General features: G+C 40.5%; 1 protein-coding gene across 5 annotated transcripts in view; it reads left to right on the top strand.

Annotated features, from left to right (window-relative positions):
• The first annotated feature begins 7,966 nt into the window (after window positions 1-7,966).
• LOC141442914 (O-acyltransferase like protein-like) overlaps window positions 7,967-25,371 on the top strand; it is a 37,991-nt gene continuing 20,586 nt past the window's right edge. For 2 of the 5 annotated variants that reach the window (XM_074108081.1, XM_074108085.1), the window contains exons 1-6: window positions 7,967-8,541; window positions 11,106-11,517; window positions 11,684-11,763; window positions 13,097-13,299; window positions 15,193-15,307; window positions 18,490-18,701. In XM_074108081.1, coding sequence (XP_073964182.1) covers window positions 8,406-8,541; window positions 11,106-11,517; window positions 11,684-11,763; window positions 13,097-13,299; window positions 15,193-15,307; window positions 18,490-18,701 — 1,158 coding nt within the window. In that variant the 5' untranslated portion in view covers window positions 7,967-8,405. Of the gene's footprint in view, window positions 8,542-9,760; window positions 9,968-11,105; window positions 11,518-11,683; window positions 11,764-13,096; window positions 13,300-15,192; window positions 15,308-18,489; window positions 18,702-25,371 lie in introns of those variants that run through there. The other 3 variants (XM_074108083.1, XM_074108086.1, XM_074108084.1) reach the window with 3 other exon arrangements.

Here is a 25,371-nt window from a genome sequence, read left to right as displayed (position 1 = left end):
TTTTTTTTTATACGAAAGGAAGGCAAACGAGCAAGTGGGTCTCCTGATGGTAAGAGAATACCACCGCCCATAAACATCTGCAACACCAGGTGCATTGCAGATGCGTTGCCAACCTAGAGGCCTAAGATGGAATACCTCAAGTGCCAGTAATTTTATCGGCTGTCTTACTCTCCACGCCGAAACACAACAGTGCAAGCACTGCTGCTTCACGGCAGGATTAGCGAGCAAGATGGTGGTAGCAATCCGGGCGGACCTTGCTAAAGATCCTACCACCTGCAAACGGGTTGTGTAAACGGGTCTTATGGTATACGGACGCTATGAGAAACGGACCTTTTGGGAATACAGGTATAATGAGAAACAGATCTTTTCGCATACGGATGCTATGAGAAACGGGTATTTTGGTATTTCCGAAACCATATAAGCGTCAACGGGACGGCAACATACAATAATGTTCGAATTTTTCACTTCGTAGTATATATAGGGCCTGTTTCCACTAAAGTTGCGCTGAGCTAGGATAGTGTATCGACAGCGCGTCTTGTAAGGTGCATCCACACTGCAGAGTTAACTTTTGTGGAGCAACTTGTGCCATACGTACATTAGCATTATTATTAAGTACCTATCTGTAACTTTTGTATTTTTTTATTGCTATCGGTTAACTAATTACGGTAGGTATCGGTTATAGTATTTTATGCAACTGTATCGTAATAGGGGTCCCTAAAACACGAGTGTGGGACGCCTCGTTTCATAATAGGGTCACATGAGTGTTTTAAGGCCTAATTACGTACAGTTGCATACAATATTTTATCTATATCCATATATTAAATCCTCTATCATGTGTTCTAGAACCATTGAGAATGACCTGCATTAACGAGAACTAGGTAGGTATGTCTGCCCCACGAGCTGCGCCCGCGACGACCTGCTGCTGCACGTGGTCGCCCCCCCCGTGCTGTAATGATGTATGAAATCTCATTACGATACAGCCGTGTTCATAATAGAATCCAATGTCGTAATGCTGGTCATTACCTATGGTTTTTGAACGCATAATTGAAGATAAACTATATATACCTACACCAACCTGTTACTATTGGGGAGTTTCTGCTCAATAATACAATTTTACTCAGTGCGTTTATCATGTTTGTATTGATACAAACGTGCGTTTGACGCGCGTTAGCATCCGGTGTGTACTTATGATTGGTTTTTTGGAGTATTTTTGTATTTTTTATTTCAACTCCAAATTTGTTACTTTTACGGGTATCCCGTGAAACCATATCGAAAATACAAACTAAGACATGGATGCACAGAAAAAGAGACCAGCGCTGGGAATCGAACCCAGGTCCTCAGCAATCCGTGCTGCATGCTGGTCCAGCGGTGGTGTAGAGGTTATAGCATGCAGCACGGATTGCTGAGGACCTGGGTTCGATTCCCAGCGCTGGTCTCTTTTTCTGGTTTTTCTGTGCATCCATGTTTTAGTTTGTATTTTCGGTGTGTACTTGTCGAGAAAACGCAATAATACTAAGTGCTCAAAAGAAAATAGGGGCTACGTAGGTTTCACTGGTAAAACGAAAATACTAATAATTGTAATTCTTTACAACATTCCTTGTAGGTAGCATTCCGTTCTTAGCGACCGCGACGCGCGACCCACTACTGCTTAGGGATTACTAATGTATGGGCAAAAAACTTTTCCCAAAGTATCACATCCCAAAATATTTTACTCAAATTATCATTTGGCAAAAAATAATTTGTTAAAACAACTTATCGCAATTTTACAGTTAATACATTTTTTTGGCATATTCATCATCCCAGCCTATATACGTCCCACTGCTGGGCACAGGCCTCCTCTCAGAACAAGAGGGCTTGGGCCATAGTTCCCACGCGGGCCCAGTGCGGATTGGGAACTTCGCGCGCACCATTGAATCGCTTCGCAGGTTTGTGCAGGTTTCCTCACGATGTTTTCCTTCACCGCAAAGCTCGTGGTAAATTTCAAATGTAATGTTTTTGGCATATTATTGTTTCATAAATAATTACATTCATATTACCAAAAGTATTGTTTAGTCAAATGTATCGTTTGGCATAACGTACTCTTCCCAAAATATTGCATGGCTTAATAACCTACTCTTCAGATAGCAGTTTGTTTCTGTGGGGGACGCAGTTCTAACCTAACCTAACCTACTTTTCTGGTAGCAGTTAGTTTCTGAGGATGGTTCGTGTGCGAAGTGTCATTTTGTACAAACATTTGTTTTGGAATACAATATTAGCCAAAAGAAAACGTTTCCTTAATAAACGTTTGTAAATAAAACTTGACAAAGTAAAACTATGCCAAATGATAATTTGACCAAATGAATAAAATGCGAAATGTAAATATGCTAGATTCGTTAAAACTTTGGTGTATTATCGATAAAAAACGCGCGTCGACGGCGCGTTAAGGAAACGCGGCGTGTATAGGCCCTTATCCAATTAACAACAGCCAATTGGTCACGGATGGCTTTGTCTCTCTTAAATATATTAGCATTCTTTTCAGTCAAACTAGTGTAGGACATGAAGCTAGTTTTTGTATGAAGACCCATGCATAAACTTCTCAGTCAATGAAATTTTGCTTGGTTATTGTATAGCATGAGCCGAAACTAACATATAAATATCAAAAAATAAAACAAGCCTAAGTGAGGCCTAAGTTAGGTATTATACGTAAAAATACAAATCTGTTTATACATGGAACCGAGTAATTCCTCTGTCCAAAATTATTTTACCAAATAAGTCATTTGTATCAGTGTGTGATACTTAGGTACTAGAAAAAAAATCTAAAATTTTTGTAGCGCCATACTTGCTGCATAGAGAAAAGCGTTTGAGAAAGAGACAGGTAGGTAGGTATATAGATTTTATAATGATATACAAGACATGGCAAATTTTTATTCAGGAGTTGTCAAATACCATATTGTCTCATCTGTATTGTCTGTGTTTCATACATATGTATAGGCGCGCAGTATTGTTTCTGTAAAAAGCTATTTAATTTGCATTACACACTGTATAGTTTAGAATTCGACCTGGATGTTTGTACATATGTCGGCGGCCGATCGTAAAATCCGCCAGATCACGAAATTCCTAGGCATATCGTGAAATCCGCCATTTCATGAATTGGCTAAGGGACATCCGCCATATCGTTCAAATCTCACCGTTTAACGATTTGCCTAGTGACGTTTAGGCAGATCATGAAATTCCTAGGCATATCATGAAGCGCCGCCATTTCATGATTTGGCCAGTTTAGGCAGATCATGAAATTCCTAGGCATATCATGAAACGCCGCCAAATCGGTTCTGGCACTTCGCCGGCCGCTGCCGCGGCACGCTCGCTTCGCTCGCTCGCTCGTGCGTCGTGATCACAATTAAAACTAACCACTCCTCGCTTCGCTCGTCGTACCTAAATTTTTTATATAAATAAGTACAACTAGTGAATACTTTATTTATCAACAAAATACTAACCTCTAAAATACGGGCAGACGTCCATGGTTTTTTTCACATTGTGCACAGAATACGTTTGATTCACATAAAAAGAACGGAGCTGATGTTCAAACCTTCTTTTGCACTTCTATTTTGAATTCAATCACTAGTTTCGGTTTAAAGATCATTTTGTTGCGACGCCGACATTTTTCACGCGCTAAACAAACACGACCGGTCAGCTGGTCGCGGCCGCCATTGCATACGCAGCGCCACCAGTGGCCATAAAAGAAACTATTTTACGATGTGCCGGTATAGAGCTAGGAATATCGACGAATGCGTTGCTCTAATCGATCTGCCGTATTATTTCTCAGGCACATCGTGATATGCCTGGCCAACGTTTAGGCATATCATGAAATGGCGGCGTTTCACGATATGCCTAGGAATTTCGTGATCTGGCGGATTTTACGATCGGCCGCCGACACATACAACTCAATGAAACTGAATGGGTTCTAAAAACCGGCTAAGCGTAAACCGGACTCGTGTACCGAAGGTTTCGTACAAATTTCTCAGTGTTCCCGCGTGATACTATGTTCGAATTTTGCACTTCGTAGTATTTCACCCAAAAACTGCGCTGAGCGCGGATAGCTGTATCGACTGCGCTAGTTTTTACGCATAAATAACGGCGAATCTTTCCTACTCTAATAATTTTAACAGCAAAAAGACAAGTATTTCGAATAAAAAATACTGCTCTCTTAAGCCAAAAGGCGCTACCATATTAAAAAAAACCATTAAGTTATTTTATACCATGTGATGCAGAATGTTTTACGCTACACATAGTATTAATAACTCAAAAACTAAAAGGAAGGAAATATATTTCTTCCTTTTAGGTTTTAAGGCAGCCGGGTTTTTTTTTATTTAATACCATATTTTATTTTATACTTTTTTTGATATTTCTGTGAAAACGGCGGATTAAAAGTATAATAACCCGTATATATTTAGAATGAGCTAATTACTAGCTTTTATTTGATACCCATTATTGTTACAATACAATAGTAGATTGTTCAACAAGGGACTAAAACAAGCCATAATGAGACGTGATTTTTAGCCACCCGAGCAGAGCGATAGTTGTTTAGTCTCGCCTTTAACACTCTTCTTTTCACTTTGAATGCGAGGAATAAAACGATGTTCAATACAAGATTACAATAAACTTTTTAAATACGTACGCTCAATACGACTAATGGACATCTGTTCGAAAATCAAAATTTTAATTTATTTTGTTATTTCGTACTTTGTCACGAAAAAATAATTTTCTTCTTTCTTAAATAGCAAATAAAATTCTTCCGCGGTTTCTTTTCTTTTAATTTTTTGTACTCGTAAAGTGGCGCTTTAAATTATTGCATACCTATTTAGCTAACAGATTCAAACTTGAAAACTATTTTAAAACTAATTGGACTATGCATAATAAAATGAATTCATCCTTAATATAATAAATAAATAAATAATAAATAATAAGTAGATTCATATTCGTACCTAATCATTCATTGTTTCACGAAATTCGTGTTTTTTAAAATATTTTGTATAGTAGTCATTTTGAGGTTATTTCTACGCCCTAAAATTGTCTAAAAATCACTAAAAATGGCGATAATCAACCATTAACAAACACCGCTATTGGCTCTTTAGGGGTTTCCATAGTAAATTAAAAAAATACTTTAATTTCCCGGAAATGAGGAGCCTTAGTCCCGATTTGCAGAGACTAGAGTAGGTAACATTTTAAGAGCATGAGAAGTGAAAAATATTTTTTTTTATTCCTCTGTCATTTTTTTTTCGCAGATGCCATATTGAAATATTATATAGCCTATGTCACTCCGACATTATGACAAATCCAATGATACCTCATATATCTTAAAATCCGTCCAGTCGTTTAGGCTGCAGCGAGGACCAAAGAAATGGACATACCTACATACCCACATACATACATACATACGCTCGAAAAACATAACCCTCCTTTGGCAGCCGGGTATAAAGGGTTTTTTTTTAAGATAGTGCCTTTTGCTAGGAGGGCAGAATAAACCTTTATAAATTGTATGAACAGTAGGGTAAACTCGCATTATTTGGTGATACGCCTAATTCGGTGATACATGGTTTGAAGCACGATACCGAGTAAAGCTAGTGAATTAAGGCCTTTTAAATGCGACCTTACTACAAAGCATTAAGTTAGAATTCCGTTTGCATTCTTGTGGGTCAAATTGAGAGAGCGAGATAGTAAATATTAGCAAATATCTCGCACGGGACCTCATTACGGCGCCGCGTGGACATGTAGAAACTGGTTCTCCGTTTATAATTAGTTTTTAAATACTAAAATTGCCTGGATTTGTATAAAAAGTGGCCAGTCTACTTAAAAAACATTATTTTTAGTATATCAGTTATTATTTTTAACAAAACTTGTATAGTTTTTTCACAGTACGTTATGAAAGCCGGTCAAAAAGTTATCATTTTCAAGAATTTGACGCCGCAACGGTATCACCAAATTAAACAAGATAGTTAAAGATATGAGTGAAATTTAATTATAACGCGTGTATTTTAATTATTTATTGTATGTATTGTGTTGAATAATTCATAATTAATAAAGTTGCAGTTCATAAGTAACGTTATATATTATTTTGGGGGTCTTTATCACCAAATTACATGAGTTATTTTTTTTAACTTTTCATTGTAATTTTTTAATTTTCAGAACATGGATGACGATAAAATAAAAAGAAAAAAACCGCGAGTATAATGAATCTAATAAATTAAAATCAGCCATTGAAAACGTATTGGAGTCAAACATGACATTACATTATACATATGTATAAAGCATCGGCGGTTTAATTTTTTCTGTTAAAAAGTTTTTATTTTTTTTCCCATCCTTAGGGTAGGTTTTTTTCCAAATTTATATGGGACCAACTTCAAGGTTCAACTTGAACCCCTTTCCAATAAAAAAAGAAGTTATGCGTGGTCATACATTAAAAAAAAATTCGAGTCGACTTGAGAACCTCCTCCGTTTTTTCTTCGTCGGTTGAAAATGGCGCAGATTGGATAGTTTGTTAATTTTGCATGAAGCCGTATCACCTCCATTGCCAGAGTCAAGAAAGTTGATAATGATACGAACCAAAAAATATTTATGTGTGATGCATATAGTAGGGTCGACAATTCCAGATTTCATATTAAATGGCAATTAATAGATTTCATATTAAATGGCATTGACCCGGATCACTCACGTCTTAAATCGAGTTTAGCTCGACATGTTTCAGGCTAATCCGTAGCCCTTCCTCTCAGGAGCGTTTTCAACGTCATTTAGGTTGGAACTGTCAAATGTAGGGTAGCACACAACACTAAACATCGCTCTACAAAGGTACGTTCACACTATGAGTGAGTCACACGGTAGTTAAATGTTCAAAATTAATAGATTTCATTGTTTATTACGAAAAATATACCTACGTGCAATTTAATTTAATACTAATTAATATTTTTTCCAAATATATTTTAAATAAACTTCATTATTCCTAATTAGGTGATAAAAAAAAATTAAAACTTGTGTAATTTGGTTATAGTCTAATTAGAGTAGTACGTATCACCGACTTAAGGTGATTGTCACCAAATTAGCGGTGTTCGGGCAGTTGAAGAAATGTGGATTATGAACAGTATTATCTATATTTAATTAAGATTTAAAGGCATGATTATGCCAATAACAGGACTGTCTGCAGTTCCTATTAAAAGTAAAGACATTGATTGATAATAACATGGACTTTTATTCAAAATTCGATTTTATCACCAAATTAGATGAGATCACCCTATACCTAATAACTTTCTGCTACTGATACGTGTACGAGTAAGTTTATACTTCTGCATAATCTATTTCCATCGAGAAAAGTCGGATCAGAGCCCACGGCACCCGAAGTGTCAATCAATTATTTTATCAAGTGAGTGACATTTTCATATCTATTTATAAGTGTCAAATGCCAAAACTAATTTAAAGCCTTTTTTATTATACCGCTACCCACGTTTACAGATTATGTAAAAACTATTTTATTTGTATGACGTCAAAGTTGAAAATTGACTGAAGGCACGCCCATCTGTCAAGTGTTAACTCCAAGTAATCGTACTGTACGCTGGGTAGGTACTGAAGCCAATTAAAAGAGCAGGATAAATGCGTTTTTCACTTCTCATGCTCGTAACCTGGTATTTATGCTGGATCTAGGCGAAATAAAATGACTTTTCATGCTCTAGTGCATAAAGTAAAATTTTCGTCTAAGACCGCACAAACAAAAAACTTTCTATGTATTTTTTATAATTATAATTTTATGTAAAACTAAAAATCAATCAAATCAATCAAATAAATCAATAAAACTAAAAAAATATAATTATATAGCAATGCATGAATAATAAAGGCACCTACTAGTAAGTAAGCAATTGTTCCACTGTTACTATTTAATTTTCTCTCAATCGAACTGAAAAGCAGTGTAAACTTGAGCATTAAACCCATTTTCCCCTCGACGTGTCTATCCACCCTCGCCATACCGCCTCGGGTAAAATGGGTCGTTTTATGCTCTTGTTATCCAATCTACTATTCTACGATCACCATAATTGCACTACATTTTGTTATATACTGATTTTATAGTTATGCTGTAAAAAGCTCAGAAATTTTCGCATCACGCCACTTGAGAAAAAGAGTTTCGGTTTTCCTCCGATCGGCATATATATAACGATCCATAACGGCAGACAATCTAGTTAAAATATTAGCTTCACGGTGGCTTCACGCATACTTAAAGCGTATCTAACGAGTTAAAACATATTTTATTTTCAGTTTCGTAAATGCTAATACTACTGCGAATATAGGTAATTCTGGATTGATTTTAAAATATCTGTGTACTGGTTCAAAAGTGTTCAGCCTAAAGAACACATAACGTGTGTTTGTTTTACTGTAAATGCGATATCATGATGCGTACTGTGTTGTTCCTGTTTGGCGTGTTGGGCACGGGCAGCGCTGACGTGTTCGACGACGAGCTGTACCGAGCAGCGCTGCAGCCGGCGCTGTGCGCGCGCCAGCTGGCCGGCATGAGGCGGGCTGACTGTAAGTGCCTTCTCAGTTATATCTCAGCGCTGACGACTTGTTCGACGACGAGCTGTACCGAGCAGCGCTGCAGCCGGCGCTGTGCGCGCGTCAGCTGGCCGGCATGAGGCGGGCTGACTGTAAGTGCCTTCTCAGTTATATCTCAGCGCTGACGACTTGTTCGACGACGAGCTGTACCGAGCAGCGCTGCAGCCGGCGCTGTGCGCGCGTCAGCTGGCCGGCATGAGGCGGGCTGACTGTAAGTGCCTTCTCAGTTATATCTCAGCGCTGACGACTTCTTCGACGACGAGCTGTACCGAGCAGCGCTGCAGCCGGCGCTGTGCGCGCGTCAGCTGGCCGGCATGAGGCGGGCTGACTGTAAGTGCCTTCTCAGTTATATCTCAGCGCTGACGACTTGTTCGACGACGAGCTGTACCGAGCAGCGCTGCAGCCGGCGCTGTGCGCGCGTCAGCTGGCCGGCATGAGGCGGGCTGACTGTAAGTGCCTTCTCAGTTATATCTCAGCGCTGACGACTTGTTCGACGACGAGCTGTACCGAGCAGCGCTGCAGCCGGCGCTGTGCGCGCGTCAGCTGGCCGGCATGAGGCGGGCTGACTGTAAGTGCCTTCTCAGTTATATCTCAGCGCTGACGACTTGTTCGACGACGAGCTGTACCGAGCAGCGCTGCAGCCGGCGCTGTGCGCGCGTCAGCTGGCCGGCATGAGGCGGGCTGACTGTAAGTGCCTTCTCAGTTATATCTCAGCGCTGACGACTTGTTCGACGACGAGCTGTACCGAGCAGCGCTGCAGCCGGCGCTGTGCGCGCGTCAGCTGGCCGGCATGAGGCGGGCTGACTGTAAGTGCCTTCTCAGTTATATCTCAGCGCTGACGACTTGTTCGACGACGAGCTGTACCGAGCAGCGCTGCAGCCGGCGCTGTGCGCGCGTCAGCTGGCCGGCATGAGGCGGGCTGACTGTAAGTGCCTTCTCAGTTATATCTCAGCGCTGACGACTTGTTCGACGACGAGCTGTACGAGCAGCGCTGCAGCCGGCGCTGTGCGCGCGTCAGCTGGCCGGCATGAGGCGGGCTGACTGTAAGTGCCTTCTCAGTTATATCTCAGCGCTGACGACTTGTTCGACGACGAGCTGTACCGAGCAGCGCTGCAGCCGGCGCTGTGCGCGCGTCAGCTGGCCGGCATGAGGCGGGCTGACTGTAAGTGCTTCTCAGTTATATCTCAGCGCTGACGACTTGTTCGACGACGAGCTGTACCGAGCAGCGCTGCAGCCGGCGCTGTGCGCGCGGCAGCTGGCCGGCATGAGGCGGGCTGACTGTAAGTGCCTTCTCAGTTATATCTCAGCGCTGACGACTTGTTCGACGACGAGCTGTACCGAGCAGCGCTGCAGCCGGCGCTGTGCGCGCGTCAGCTGGCCGGCATGAGGCGGGCTGACTGTAAGTGCCTTCTCAGTTATATCTCAGCGCTGACGACTTGTTTGACGACGAGCTGTACCGAGCAGCGCTGCAGCCGGCGCTGTGCGCGCGTCAGCTGGCCGGCATGAGGCGGGCTGACTGTAAGTGCCTTCTCAGTTATATCTCAGCGCTGACGACTTGTTCGGCGACGAGCTGTACCGAGCAGCGCTGCAGCCAGCGCTGTATATGTAGTTTAGATGACAATGCAAGTACAGTCAACTAAAAGTGCATTCGGCAAAAAGCTTGTAAGTACTTATTAAAAATGATTTTTTTTAACAAAAACTTATTACAAGCATTATATTTATTTGCAGTGTAATAAGAGTAGGTATGTAACCTCATATGTAACTATGTTTGTTCAGGTGGAATCTTTCAACTCAAATTTGAAGTGGATATCTTCAACCTATTGAGCTGAAATTTTACACGCATGTATAAATCAGATGACAATGCAATATTATTATAACATGGAGTTGATATGATGATAAAGCTAGCGGGTGACCATAGGAACTGTGATAAACGACACGACCGCATCGAGTTTGGACTCGTTTGATTTGATTCGTCTTGACGAGTAGGTACTTTGGTAACCAGGGGCATAAAGTACAGTCAGCAAAAAAAGCTTATATTAGAAGAATTTTAAGAAAAACTTAGGTACTGAACTGTTTACGGAACCCTTCATGTACGAGTCCGACTCGCACTTGACCAATTTTATATTAATTATATGTCAGTAGTGGGACAATAAGATATGTATTTAATATATGCGTCATGGTGCCTGAAATGTTTTTTTTTATTCGACTGGATGGCAAACGAGCAAGTGGGTCTCCTGATGGTAAGAGATCACCACCGCCCAAAGACACCTGCAACACCAAAGGGATTGTAGATGCGTTGCCAACCTAGAGGCCTAAGATGGGATACCTCAAGTGCCAGTAATTTCACCGGCTGTCTTACTCTCCACGCCGAAACACAACAGTGCAAGCACTGCTGCTTTACGGCAGGGTTAGCGAGCAAGATGGTGGTAGCAATCCGGGCGGACCTTGCACAAGGTCCTACCACCTTTATCATTATTATAGCATAAAAATACGTCAATTGATTGGTGTCATCATCTCTATTTTCTTCCTCCTTACAGTTTACGATGCCAGCTTCCACGCTCCTGAAGGTCTGCTCGTTGGAAACTTGGCCAGCTTGGGCAACTACCACCAATGCCTGGCCATAAACCAAGACTTCCCTGGCAACAACATCCAAGGGAAATACTGCATGATCCAAGCTCCGTTGACGCCTCCTACTGTCAGGATACCATCCTTGACCGGCGTCTCAGTATCAGAGAATGTGACCTGGACGGAAGTGGAATTGCCTGAGGCTCTGGTGCAGAAGTACGCTGGAAAATTCCTGTCTCTAGCTGTGTGTGTTCCCAAGTCGTGCGCCGTGGAGGCAGTGCTGGCGCCCTACACTGCGCACCCTGTCGTCGGCTTCAACTACACGGAGCAGTACTGCCGACTGCCGCAGGACAAGCCTATCGTCGCAGCCGATTATGTAGCCGTGTAAGCCAAGCCAATGATAGATGTTTTGTCCTTGAAATTAGTAAGCAACTGTAGATCAATTCAATTGTCCTGATCGGGGTATGCGATACCAATATATGTTTACTTACATGTATGTGTACAAGTAGTATAGACATACAATCAAATAATCACTGTATTTCAATTCCAGGATTGTTTTCTCAGTGCTCGGAATATTGACTCTCATCAGCACAGCGTACGAATTGCGACACATATTCATATTGAGACGGGGTAAGCCTTAATTTATTTATCGTCAACATCATCATCATCAACAGCTGCAAGACACCCACTATTGATCAAAGGCCTCCCTCTTAGAGCGCCACAATGGATAACTTGCCACTTGCATCCTCGTGGTTGTCCGCAACTCTTGCAATGTCGCTCGTCAGTCTAGTGGGAGGTCTGCCAATGCTTTGTCTTCCGGTTACTTTACTTCTATGTCGGTTTCTTTAGTTTTTCCGCGATTATCCGTAGGTATTCCGGATTAGAATCGATCGTTGCGTGGCAGAACGCACAAAGTAACTCTAAGCATAGCTCTCTCCTTAGCTCGTTGCGTGATTCTGAGCCTCTCCAAGAGGCCAACAGTCAAGGACCACACATAACCTACCCATCGGTAATCACTGACAACACGCACTGGTTGAAGACTCTAGTCTTCAAGGCTGCATCACAAAGTGTCCCTAACGCTGCCCATCCAAGGCGACCTCTTTATCGAAATTGGACCTGCCTATCTGGACAATTAGTAGAAGAAAAACATAGTGGTGAACAACCTGGAGTATACAGTACCCAACGATAACTGACATAGCCAAGCGAATTACGAGTAGCTCGTTGGCAATGGGCAGGCCATATAGCACGGCAAACAGATGGCCGTTGAGACCGAAAAGTTCTCGAATAGAGACTGTGAATCGATAAGCAGAGCGTAAGACGTCTACCAACAAGATAATGGATAACCTTGGTTAAAGCCATGGATTAGGCCGCTTCCAACCGAAGCAACTGGAGGTTCTTGGGGGAGACTTATATCCAACAGTGGACATCCTATGGCTGGTATGATGATGCGGATGTTCATTTTAAGACCCACCTCTTGGGAGACACAGAAGACATACAGGATAGGGGCTCCGACCCTCGCTCTGGCTCGTACTTGGTGCAACAGGTCTCCATTCCCATTCAGCGGGGTAACGCTGCTGGTATTATGGGGACGTTTGAGCCGGGTACGATGCACGAGGGAGGGTTTTAGGTTAGTTTTTATGACGAAGCATGTTGCGGATGACTTAGTGTAATGTAGCTTAGTTTATAGTTTAGATGATTAAGCCTTAGTTTGTAGGTATAGGTTTAAGTTGTTTTTTTGTTTAATGTTTTATTTTATTATTCTTAATCGTTAAAAACATACAGAAGTCACTTAACATGATATTGAATTCCTCCAACGACTCTGCCAAAGACTATATCATTGACAGAACGAACTTATAATTTAATTAATTCATCATTCATTATCATTATGATTCATTTCGATGAGTCATTTCGTTTCTCTATGAAATGTGTATCGATTGTAAACAGTTATTGTTTCCTCCTACAGCTCCAGAGCAGGCCAACGAGATATACCGCACCTGCTCTCTGTACTCCAACACGCGCCGGCTGCTGACATTCGACAAGCCCAGGGCGCTGGACTGCCTGGACGGCATCCGCTCCCTGTCGACCTTAATGATCGTCGTTTATCACCATTTTGTCATCCATTTTGATATCCCCATGTATGTTGTCAATGACCTGGAGAAAATCGAGGTAGGTGTTATATTACCTAATCTTGCCTTCTTAATACTCGTATATCTATCGATCCTTATGAGAAAAAAACCGGCCAAAAGCATGTCGGACACGCCCGAAATAGGGTTCCGTAGCCATTACGAAGAAATTAAGTACAAAATATTTTTCTAAGGATTTCGTATTTTGTACGGAATATTGCAAGTTTAGGTATATTATTTACCTTAGGCTGCTATTTACTCTTAAACTACTAATAATTCTCAAGAAAACTTAACCGTTATAGTTTTCCTTGTAAGTTTGATATACTTCCTACCATCCTGAATTTTTTCAAATTTTTCCACCCACCAGTTTAGATTTAAGAGGGGGGACGCTCGATTTTAATGAAAGCTTTCACTTTAAAGTTGAATATTTTGCAAACAAATCACTGAATCGAAAATTCAATTTAGCAACCCCCCTAATGGTTTTAAAATACCTATCCAACAATACCCCACACCACAAGGTTGGATGATAAAAAAATAACCCCCACTTTACGTTTATGGCTCTAAAAAAAATAATTTTTTTTTTTTTTTGTACCATTTTGTCGGCATAGCTTACATATAATATTCAGTGCAAAATTACAGCTTTCTAGCATTGATATCCCCTGAGAAAAGCCACGGATGGACAGACAGACAGACAAGACAGACATGGCGAAACTATAAGGGTTCCGTTTTTGTCATTTTGGCTACGGAACCCTAAAAATGATTGTGTGTGTGAAAGAAAGTAAAAAAAGTTCCACAGTGGTTCGTGGTTCAGTTTCCTCGACTGTACTGATTTACATGAGAACACCCAAATACTCCAAAATATTTAATTCCGATTTTCAAAACTCCGATTTTCACAATTCCTAAGACATATAATTCCGATTACTTAAAAACACGAAATTTATTTTTCCGAATTTTAAAATATGTTTTTTTTTATTATCCGATTTTTAAAACTCCGAAGAATGAAAAACGCGAAATGTTATTGGCCCGACGTACAGTATTCCGATTATTAAATTTCCGAAATGACATCGCTAATTCGGAAATATGACATTCGGCAAAATAAACTTCGTGGTTTTAATAATTGGAATCTTGTATATCGAATCTTGAATTAATATCAATCAATTTAGGTAAATTAACCCGCATAGGTTAGGTTAGGTTAGAATTGCTTCAAGGCGCGTAGCGCCTTAAATGCGCGGAGTAACCTTGGGTCATATTGCTCAAAATGAATAACAGTTACTCCTTTTTTAGACCAATCTAACCTTTTCCTTCCGTATCCTTTCCTTTTCGTATTTATGTAGTGTACCCGATTTACATACACGATGCCAGTAAAATCGTAACAGCCCTTGTGGCGCTCGATTGATGACTTGTAACTTAAGATTGGTTTTAGTCTTTTTGTATTTTTTATTTCAACTCCATGTTACTTTTACGGTCATCCCGTAAAATCCATATCGAAAAAGATTGAAATCTTAATTTGACTTAACCTAAATTTGATTGCAATAGCGACATCTCTTGTCCGGGTGAGCGGTTAGTTCCAATGGAATGTTTAAAGTTTCTCGATGAGGGCTAAAACAGAGATGTCGCCGGTGTCTCTGCTTAAGTGACTAAATAAGAAACAAACAAGCTTAGATAAATGTGGTGCATAGGAAACATTCGTGTCTGTACTCCTGTCCAGTGGTAGTGTAGGGGTATGGCACGCAGCACGGAATGCTGAGGACCTGGGTTCGATTCCCAGCGCTGGTCTCTTTTTCTGGTTTTTCTGTGCATCTATGTTTCAATTTGTATTTTCGATATATGGACTTGTAACTTGTTATTATTATTAACGGCCCGGTAATTTTACTGACAAGGTTTTACCAGCATTGTGTAAATCAGCACTAAAGGCTTGTAACATTTTGTTTCGCAGTGGAAATACAATATGCAAGGGTTATGGATTTATTCAGCTGATATCGCAGTAGACTCGTTCTTTACTATGAGCGGCCTGCTGCTTGTGTACACGAGTTTCAGCAAAATGACACAATGTAAGATTTTTTTTTAGTTCACTCCTACAGTATTGATTTTTTTAATGATTTAAGATCAATACGTTATTTCAGGTGAAGTATACTTACAAACAAATGGTAATTTTTCTGAGTAAAATAAAAATGGTCTGAATTATTTCTTACGGCCAATTTCTGAATTTTACCAAGAGCATTTATTTTTGACGATATTCCGGATGGACAGTTTTCCTTGTTGACGTGTTAACATCAGCAACAGCATTAAGCACCTGGGCGACCGAGCTTTGCTCGGACTAAAACTCGGTAACAACCGTTTTTCAAGAAATAGGACCAAGCTCTACGAATTATTCGTAGACCAAGCTAAATCGGTTTTTCGTCCCGGAAAACCGCTTTTCCGGGTTTACTAATGTTTCGGCGAATAACCTGTTTCATTTCGCAACTTTTTATTTCCCAACTGTTTAATATTTCTGAAACTGTAAATATTTCAGGATTTTTATAAAACTAACCTAATCTAAGGGGTTTTACACGATAGCCCTGATATAATTCCTGAAATATTTACAGTGTTAGAGTTTGCGAAATTAAACAGGTTGCCAAACGTTACGTTGCGAAAAGGCAGTAGGTACTCGGTTTTTCCGTTTTAAATGTATAAATGTATATATACTCACACACCCAAGAATTGCTCGTTTAAAGGTATTAGATCTATAATTCCGTTAATTGTTATATATACTCGTATTACTATTTGTCTTATAAATACGAGTATACAATTTCACTTACAAAATTAAATGTGATGAAAAACATTGTTTGTCACACAATATACAAGAATTGCTTGTTTAAAGGTAAGTATTAGATTTATAATTTCGTTTAATTGTCATATATATTATTTGTCTTATAAGTATACAATTTCACTTACAAATTGTATGTCACACTGGCGGTACTGAATTACGATCGTTATTAAAGCTCTTAGTCTAATATAGTATTTGACTTCAGGCTTCTATTAGACTCGTTCGTAATTCCTTATTTACCAACGAATAAATAGTAAGTTAAGAAGCGTACGTATGATGCAATGTCAGATGCACGACAAATGACGCGCAGAACACGGTTTTTAAGCCCCGCCTACTAGGACACGCAAGGCCATTTTTCTAACGCAGTTACAATTCCTGATTGGTTATTTGGAGTCTTTTTGTATTTTTATTTCAACTCCAAATTTGTTACTTTACGGGTATCCCGTGAAACCATATCGAAAATACAAACTGAGACATGGATGCACAGAAAAACCAGAAAAAGAGACCAGCGCTGGGAATCGAACCCAGGTCCTCAGCAATCCGTGCTGCGTGCTATAACCCCTACACCACCGCTGGACAGGAATTTAGACACTAATTTTTCCTATGCATACATATCTCAGGTTGCTTATTTCTACTACGCTACTTATGCAGCAGCACTAAATTCCTGTCCAGCGGTGGTGTAGGGGTTATAGCACGCAGCACGGATTGCTGAGGACCTGGGTTCGATTCCCAGCGCTGGTCTCTTTTTCTGGTTTTTCTGTGCATCCATGTCTCAGTTTGTATTTTCGATATGGTTTCACGGGATACCCGTAAAAGTAACAAATTTGGAGTTGAAATAAAAAATACAAAAAGACTCCAAATAACCAATCATAATTTGATTGCTTAGTAGCGACATCTCTTGTCTGGGTGAGCGGTTGTTCCGATAGAATGTGACGTCTCTCGATGAGAGCGAAAACATAGATGTCGCTAGTGCTGCTGCATAAGTAGCGTAGTAGAAATAAGCAACCTGAGATATGTATGCATAGGAAAAATTCGTGTCTAAATTCCTGTCCAGCGGTGGTGTAGGGGTTATAGCACTCAGCACGGATTGCTGAGGACCTGGGTTCGATTCCCAGCGCTGGTCTCTTTTTCTGGTTTTTCTGTGCATCCATGTCTCAGTTTGTATTTTCGATACCATTCCTGTCTTATTTAATAATAATTTGACACCAGTTGACCTAGTCCCTAAATAAGCAAAGCTTATGTATACTATGGATACTAGGCAACGGAAAAAACATACTTATATCTCTGTGCTTATATCGATAAATACATACTTAAATACATATTAAACATCCAAGACCCGAGAACAAACATTCGTATTATTCATAAAAATATCTGCCCTGGCCGGGAATCGAACCCGGGGCCTCAAGCTTCGTAGTCAGGCTCTCTAACCACTTGGCCATCTGGTCGTCCATATTTTTTTCTCAAAATGTCCGTAAAAGTTGACATTATTCTTTACATATCAGAAGGTGAAGTGCATAGTTTATGGTCAGCGAAAAATTAAAAAGTTAAAAAGATTGCAGGCGCGCTAGCTCGACAATAATAAATTAGTTCGCCTGCAATCAGTCACAATTTTTTTTTAAAAAGGCCATGTAAATGTTGGCACAAGTCGTATACAGCCAAGTCTAATGGCCGGTATCAGATATTTTGTTGGAACTCCGGACTTTTTCTATTGGGTCTGAAATAGCTTGTGGTGTTTTCGGTGGAAACATACACCTGCAGTTTATTTTTATTGAAAAATGGCGGGAATGCATAAGAAAAATATTGGAATAAAATTAAATTTCTTAATATATTTTGAGAAAAAGTTTATTCTATTTCAGAATTATTCACCATTTTTGAGAAAAGCTTTATATTAGTCTCGGCTGGAATAGCAATTGCTGGCTTCGTCTTAGTTAAACGGACTCACAAGCTCGTCCGTTTAATACTCGGCCAGCAATTGCCTAGGTACTTCCAGGCCACGACAATAATCTACTATTAAATACAACTTTGCAGGCCGCTGGCCGGCAATGCAACCGTGTTTTGTTTCATTCAACGTGCGCTCTGCGACACGCACGGCGCGCGCCCACACCCAGCACCACCGCCTGCAGCCGTCCGCCGCCAGCAGCCAGCGCGACACGCGCGCACACAACAGGGCAACCAGACTAGCGCCCCGCCAGCTTGATTTCTTGTTTTTTTTATTTTATTTCATGTTATGTTTGAGAAAAGCACTATACAAGCCACGGCCGGAACGTGGGGTTGCCGGCCTCGCATCCCTATCCTATATTTGCTTACGCGCCAACCCCCTACTTCCCGGCCTCTACAGTAATGTACTATTATTTATTATTTATTCTTAGTTATTTACCGCCTACAATAGGCACCTATTATCTATATTGTTATTGAGTCCCTTTCCAGCGTCGTTGCTGCGGAGCCTGCCCTGGTTCTACCTGAGCCGGTTCCTGCGTCTGTTCCCGCTGCTGGCGGCTGCAGTGCTGCTGCAAGCGTCGCTGCTGCAGGTGGCTGATGGACCTGACTGCCGCGTCTTGGCTGAGCTGGTTGGCCGCTGCCGCCGCTACTGGTGGAGCGCGCTGCTGTTTATACAGAACTTCATCAATGTGCATGAAATAGTAAGTATTAAAAGAAAGAAAAAGAATAAAGGAAAAACATTATATAGTTTACATCAATCCAATTCATACAAAGAAAACAAACCAATTTTATCAAAATTATTGTATAAACACCCAGTGGATCGCATCAATAACACATTTATCTATAATTCGTGTCCTTGAACTAGACGTGTAATCACTTTTTTCACCAAAAATCATTGATTTCAATATTTAATTTTTATTTGAAAAATCTTCGTCAAAATCTGACGTTATTTCTTGAATGAAAAGGAAACATGGGTATAATCCGTAGTAGCACAGACGTAGCGTCAGGGGGGTGTCACTAGGCCATTCCGCCGCCGAGCTACAAGTACATACCGGGCCTCCCAACGTTGAGGCGATTCAGTGCGACTCAACGCGTGCGAGTGAACACGAGTTATGCGATAGACAGAGAAGCATACAGTAGGCACGATTCTTATGCCTAAACGTCACTTTTGTACGGCAGTGAAACTTCTGTACTTGTACTATTACTTATTCTGTGGTAGCGTAGAGATGGTGGACAATTTGACATTTTGAAAATCGATTAATGCTCGATCTCATAGGCGATTTTTATTTACTTACGTTAAAATTTAAAAAAAAAATAGTTACTGCTATTATAATAGAATAAACAGTTTTTGGAAATAAATCAAATATTGTAAATAATAAAATTGGCAAATAACACTTTGATCTATTCAATTAATAAATTAATCGATTTACTAAACAGAATGATTTTGCACTAGGTTTTAAGTTTCCACATCACTAAATGTCTATGGTCGGGTAAATGGCATCTTTGTTTGTTTCTTATTTCTTTTCCATAACATTGATATAAACCGTTACGAGACGAGGCTGACAGCTGTTGACTTGAATTAGTTCCGATCAACGCCGCTTGATGGCGCTGCGTTTCGTAGGCAGTGTTTTTCAATCTGTGGGCCAAGGGTCGGGGTGTGCATACTGCTCCTCTTTTACTATGCTATGGGTCAAAACTACGGCTAGACTATCCAAGTCTGTTGTTATTTCAGTGCGTGTCCGCGTCCTGGTACCTGTCGGCGGACATGCAGCTGCACGTGGTGTCCCCGCTGGTGCTGTTCTGGGTGCTGGGCAGCCGCCGCGCCGCGTGGGCCGCGCTCGCCGCCGCCCTGCTCGCCTCCCTCGCCGCAGCCTTCGCCTTTTGCGCCATTTACCCTTCCCCGTTTTCGACAGAAGCTCGTGGGTAGATATTACTTTTAAAATCTATGAGAACTATGCTTCATTCAAAGTTGAAAAACGTTAGTTAATCCAGCCATATTGCGGGTCACTGTACGCGGAACTGAGCGATTGTCTTATTCTTGCAAGTTAATTTTGACCCATTGGCAGTGGTCGTATTGACTGCAATTTGGTACGCATAATACAGTTGGATGGCAATGCAAGTGCAGTTAATAAAAAACCGACCAAGAGCGTGTCGAACACCCCCGAAATAGGGTTCCGTAGCCATTACGAATAAATTAAGTAATATTTTTCTAAGGATTTCGTATTTTGTACGGAATATTCTAAGTTTAGGTATATTTTATACCTTAGGCTGCAATTTACTCTTAAACTACTAATAATTCTCAAGAAAACTTAACCGTTATAGTTTTCCTTGCAAGTTTGATATACTTACTACCATCCTAATTTTTTTCAAATTTTTCGATTTTAGGGGGGGGCGCTTGATTTTAATAAAAATTTGCGCAGCTTGTATTCAGCTTGTAATAAAACTTAACAGAAACTTATTTGGCATTGTAATAATTGTCTCAAAACTCAAAATATCTTGTCCTTGGCGAAAGAAATTCAAACAGTGGCGTGCGTGGGTCTCAGCCGCCCGGGCGGATTTTTTTTTACCGCCCCCTTATTTAGGGTACTCTTGGGTACTCATTCTAATCGGTCCGAATCGTAGGTGCGACATTTTTTTTTGTTATCCCTTTCCGGCCGAGACACTGTTTTCTTCTAAAATGTCAATTACTTGTAACAGTGGTTCGTGAAAAGATGATTCACGCGCGCATAGGATTGCACTATAATATCGAGCCGGCCGGAGAGGGTGGAATTATTATCAACCCAGCCTATAGACGTCCCGCTGTGGGGCACACTCTTAGAACGAGAACACTTGGGCCGTAGTTCCCACGCGCGCCCAGTGCGGATTGGGAACTTCACACAAACCACTACATTTTATGGTATTTTGCCGCCCCATAAATGTGCCGACCGGGGCGGATCGCCCTCCCCCGCCCCAACTACACTACGCCACTGTATTCAAGATCAAAGTAAAATCACGTCTGTTTCGCAAGACAATTTAGTAATGAACTCCCATGTATGTCTATTTTAGCGCGTCGATACAGAAAATTGCTAACTACACGCAATTTTACTACAAAAACACTCTCGTGAGGTCGCCGCCCTTCATCATCGGCATGCTGTTTGGATACATCTTACATACCCGCAGGGGTCTGGAGACTAAATTACCACAGGTGATTATGCAAAATAATAGTTTTACCCAAATAAGCCTTCTGAGGCCGCTGCCATATACGCATTTCCCCGAATAAAATGTATTTTTACAAGCTTTTATTTAGTTTCACCTGTCCCGTTGTCTGTCTGTCTGTAAGTAGTCGGATTGACTTGAAATTTGGCATACCTATGTAAATTGCGTGACTATACAATAATCTGGTAGTGACATCAGTCCGGCCAGGATCGTCTCCGCAGGAAGAAACTTTTCAACGGTTAATGGCATCGACTTGAAATTTGGTATGCAAATGAAGTTTGGGTGATAATGCAAGTAAAGTCGACGAAAGGTACAGTCAGCAAAAAAAGCTTGTATTAAAAATGAAATTTTTATCAAAATCTTATTTTCTGGATGAATAATAGCTTCGAGTGCTGTCTCTATGCCTCAGCTAATTGATACGTTCGGTAACACCTAATTTGGAATGGGCTAAAATTCGTTTTACATTCGGTTTAACCGAATTTCGGTAGCTTGAGGCAAACTTCGACGTTCGGGCGAAAATCGGTTTAAATGCCGAGCATTCGGCACTAGAAAAAAAGAACCTAGAACCTACTATTTCGACTGAAATTATCTGAGAAAGCATGTCTGTCATATCAGTAAAATATGCACAAAAAAGTGAGTACCGGTACAATACAATAGAAATATTCTTTATTGCACACCACAAAACCGTACAAAAAAATAGACACATCAGGTAGACTTTCAGGGTAGAGTAGACAACCGCTTTAAAGCAATCTCTTCCAGACAACCATTTGGGTACATGATCTAATCATCATAATAATCCAATCAATCATGATGTAATCATTTGATTTGAGTACCTATTCTTTTAAGAAGCATCTTGATTACAATTCGTAAATATCAACGATATCGTCACGAGAGCCCTCAGGCTCTATACTAGATTTTGTCATTAAAATAGTTCTGTTTTTGCATAGGGATTTGTTTTTTTTTCAGTGGGTGAAGATTGTATGGCATAGTCTAGCACTGGGTGCATTCATGTACGTCATCGGTATAGTGCACCCCAGCATGCAGTCGGACTGGGACAACCAGCTCGCTGATATCGTGAACAACTCCTTCAGACGGTCCTGCTGGTCGCTGGCTCTCTGCTGGATGATATTCGCTTGTGCTCACGGTTATGGAGGTACAGTTTAATAACCCTCCTTCTTCGCAGTCGGGTAAAAAGCTTATCATCAATTTTTAAGCGTAAAAGGTGCTCTATTTATTAAATAAATCAGGATAACTCACGTCTTAATCGTTTATCTTGATGACATGTTTCGAGTTTAAATCTGTTTAAAAAATATACCTCGTTGAGTTTCTTGCCGGATTCTTCTCAACAGAGGTTTTTCCAAACCGGTGGTAGTTTTTTTTTGACATTCATAAGTACTTGTTTTAACCTAAATTGAATAAAGATATTTTGACTTTGACTTTGATTCGTAGCCCTTCGTCTATGACCTATGCTTATGCCTTCTCCGTGCAGGTCCCGTGAACTGGTTCCTGTCGCTGCGGCTGTGGAAGTTCCCGGCACGCATCTCCTACGCGATATACCTGTTCCACTTCTGTGTGCAGCAGATCAGTGTAACTGCCGATGTCGTTCCCGTATACTTCAACATGGGGACGCTGGTTAGTTTGGTAGTTATCTGGGGGCGCGGCAGTGCCCCGCCAAGTCGAGCAAAACAATAACAAAGGCACGGCCGTACCATACCTACTTTTCTCGAAGCCATTCAGGCTATTTTCAACATAACCATTTTCTGGAGTTCGATAATAATAATAATAATAGCCATAATGACACGAGATGTTTAGCCACCCGAGCACAGCGAGAGTGGTTATAAGTAGTTCGAGTGGCATTATGTTTGTTTAGTCTCGCTTTAAACACTCTACTTTTCACTTTGAATGCGAGAAAAAAAAATGTTTTGCTCAAAATTACAATCATCATCATCATCATCATCATCTGCCAGCCGTCACTCAGCCCCAACGGCCATCCGCTCTCCGTGCTATAAGTATGGCCCGCCCATTGCCACTTCAACGAGCTAATTCGCTTGGCTATGTCGGTGACCCTTGTTCTTCTACGTATCCCCAAGCATAGCTCTCTCCATAGCTCGCTGAGCAACTCTGAGCCTATTTATAAGGCCTAAAGTAAAGCACCACGTCTCGGATCCATATGTCATCACTGGCAACACACATTGGTTAAAGACTTTCGTCTGAAGTTAATTCTTAAGTTAATCGTCTTAATTGTAATATTCAGTACAAAATACGAAATCCTTAGATAAATATTACTTTATTTTTTCGTACTGGCTACGGAACCCTATTTCGGGCGTGTCCGACACGCTCTTGGCCGGTTTTTTTCTTTTCTTTTATTGTGTATGAAGTGACGCTTTAGAATCTTGCATATTTATTTAGCCAACAGTTTCAAAACACCGTGTTGGCTGCTTAGGGGTTTCCAAAGTAAATAAAAACAAAGTACTTTAATCCCTAGAGAATAAAATAGTTTATTTTTTATCGAGGGACTAAAATAAACTAATTTAAACCCGAGGTGGGTTACCCACCCGAGCCTTAGCGAGGGTGTCTATTTAACCGACGGTTGGTATTGACTTTTAGTCTAGTGGTGTAAACTCTATTTTTCACTTCGATTGCGAGAAAAATATAGTCAGTTTAGTACAAAAAGATTTAATCAAAAAAAAAAACTTTCTGGATTTCGGCGGCAAAAGATTATCAATTATGTCCTGTTCTTTGCTCGACATCATATTAACTTTAATAATCCATTTATTTTAATCGTTTACGATTTACGCTCTACAACAATTTCAAAATTTTCGCGGTAGTTATTTCCAACCAGACACAGATAAGTATAACAAAATTGCATCGGTGAAATGGTCCATACACAAATGGATAACCTAAGCAATAAAAGTTGGAAAACCCCCGACTTTGTCACTTCAAAGTTCAATATCTCAAAAACGGCTAAATCGATTTCGATAAAACATGTCTTAGAACCATTGCTAGTTGCTCTTAAATAAAAAAAACCGCATTCAAATCGGTCCACCCGTTTAGAGCTACGGTGCCACAGACAGACACACATAGCGGTCAAACTTATAACACCCATCTTTTTGCGTCGAAGGTTAAAAAATAGAATGGCGCCACCTTCTATGCGGAAAAAGCATAGAGCTAAGACCACGTAGACTAAGAACGTAACATTTTCTTCATGAAAATGGTCCACATACATTCTTATTTTTGCTGTTTGAGTTTTATCTACTCGTAAGTCACTCGAAGTAAATTAAAAAAATAATTACTTTTACTCTCTAGGGACTAAAGTACTCACTGACCTGATAGGAATTTCATGATCTGCCTAAACGTCACTAGGCAAATCGTTAAACGGTGAGTTTTAAACGATACAGCGGACGTCACTTAGCCAATTCATGAAATGGCACCATTAAAAGATATAAAAAAAAAATTATAACTGTTTATTTCATAACTTTTTACAATTAGTTAAATGATATTCCTAGCTAATCTTTATTTTTAAAGATTTTAGTTGCTAGGCTATGAGTTGCCCTTAATAAGTAAATTCTAAATATGCCCCGTGTGGTCTCGGGTTAGAATTACACCTCTCCATTTCTTCCGTGGATGTCGTAAGAGGCGACTGAGGATATAGGTTTAAGGTATACCGTAGGCGACAGGCTAGCAACCTGTCACTATTGTACCGTTTTTGTCAAACTTAAAACCTAAAATTGCTAAAAGTGGTTCCGAAGCGGTAACGTTTCGTGTGCTCTGCCTACCCCATTTGGGAATACAGGTGTGATGTTTGTGTGTGTGTATTCTAAATATGCCTAGGAATTTCGTGATCTGGTGGATGTTACGATCGGCCGCCGCCATTTGTTGTTTTTATGTATGTAATAATAAGTAAGTAAGTAAGACAAGTGTACATAAGTATAGTGGTTTCAAAATTTGTATTTAATTTCAGTTTTCTTCGCTTGCGTCAGACCTCGTGTACACAATCCTGATATCAGCAGCCGCGTGCGTCCTGATCGAAGAGCCAGCTTTTAGTCTTCAGAGGATGTTGTTTCGAGGTTTTTTTTACAAGTTTTTATTTAATTTACTACTATCGTATGTAGGTACAGTTAAGGGCATTATACTACTTATATTTATTATAAATGCGAAAGTTTGTTTGTTTGTGTT

Source organism: Choristoneura fumiferana, chromosome 26 (assembly GCF_025370935.1).
Source record: "Choristoneura fumiferana chromosome 26, NRCan_CFum_1, whole genome shotgun sequence".
NCBI classification, from domain to species: Eukaryota; Metazoa; Arthropoda; class Insecta; order Lepidoptera; family Tortricidae; genus Choristoneura; species Choristoneura fumiferana.
The sequence above is the reverse complement of the archived record's forward strand: the minus strand, read 5'-3'. Positions and strand labels throughout refer to the sequence as shown.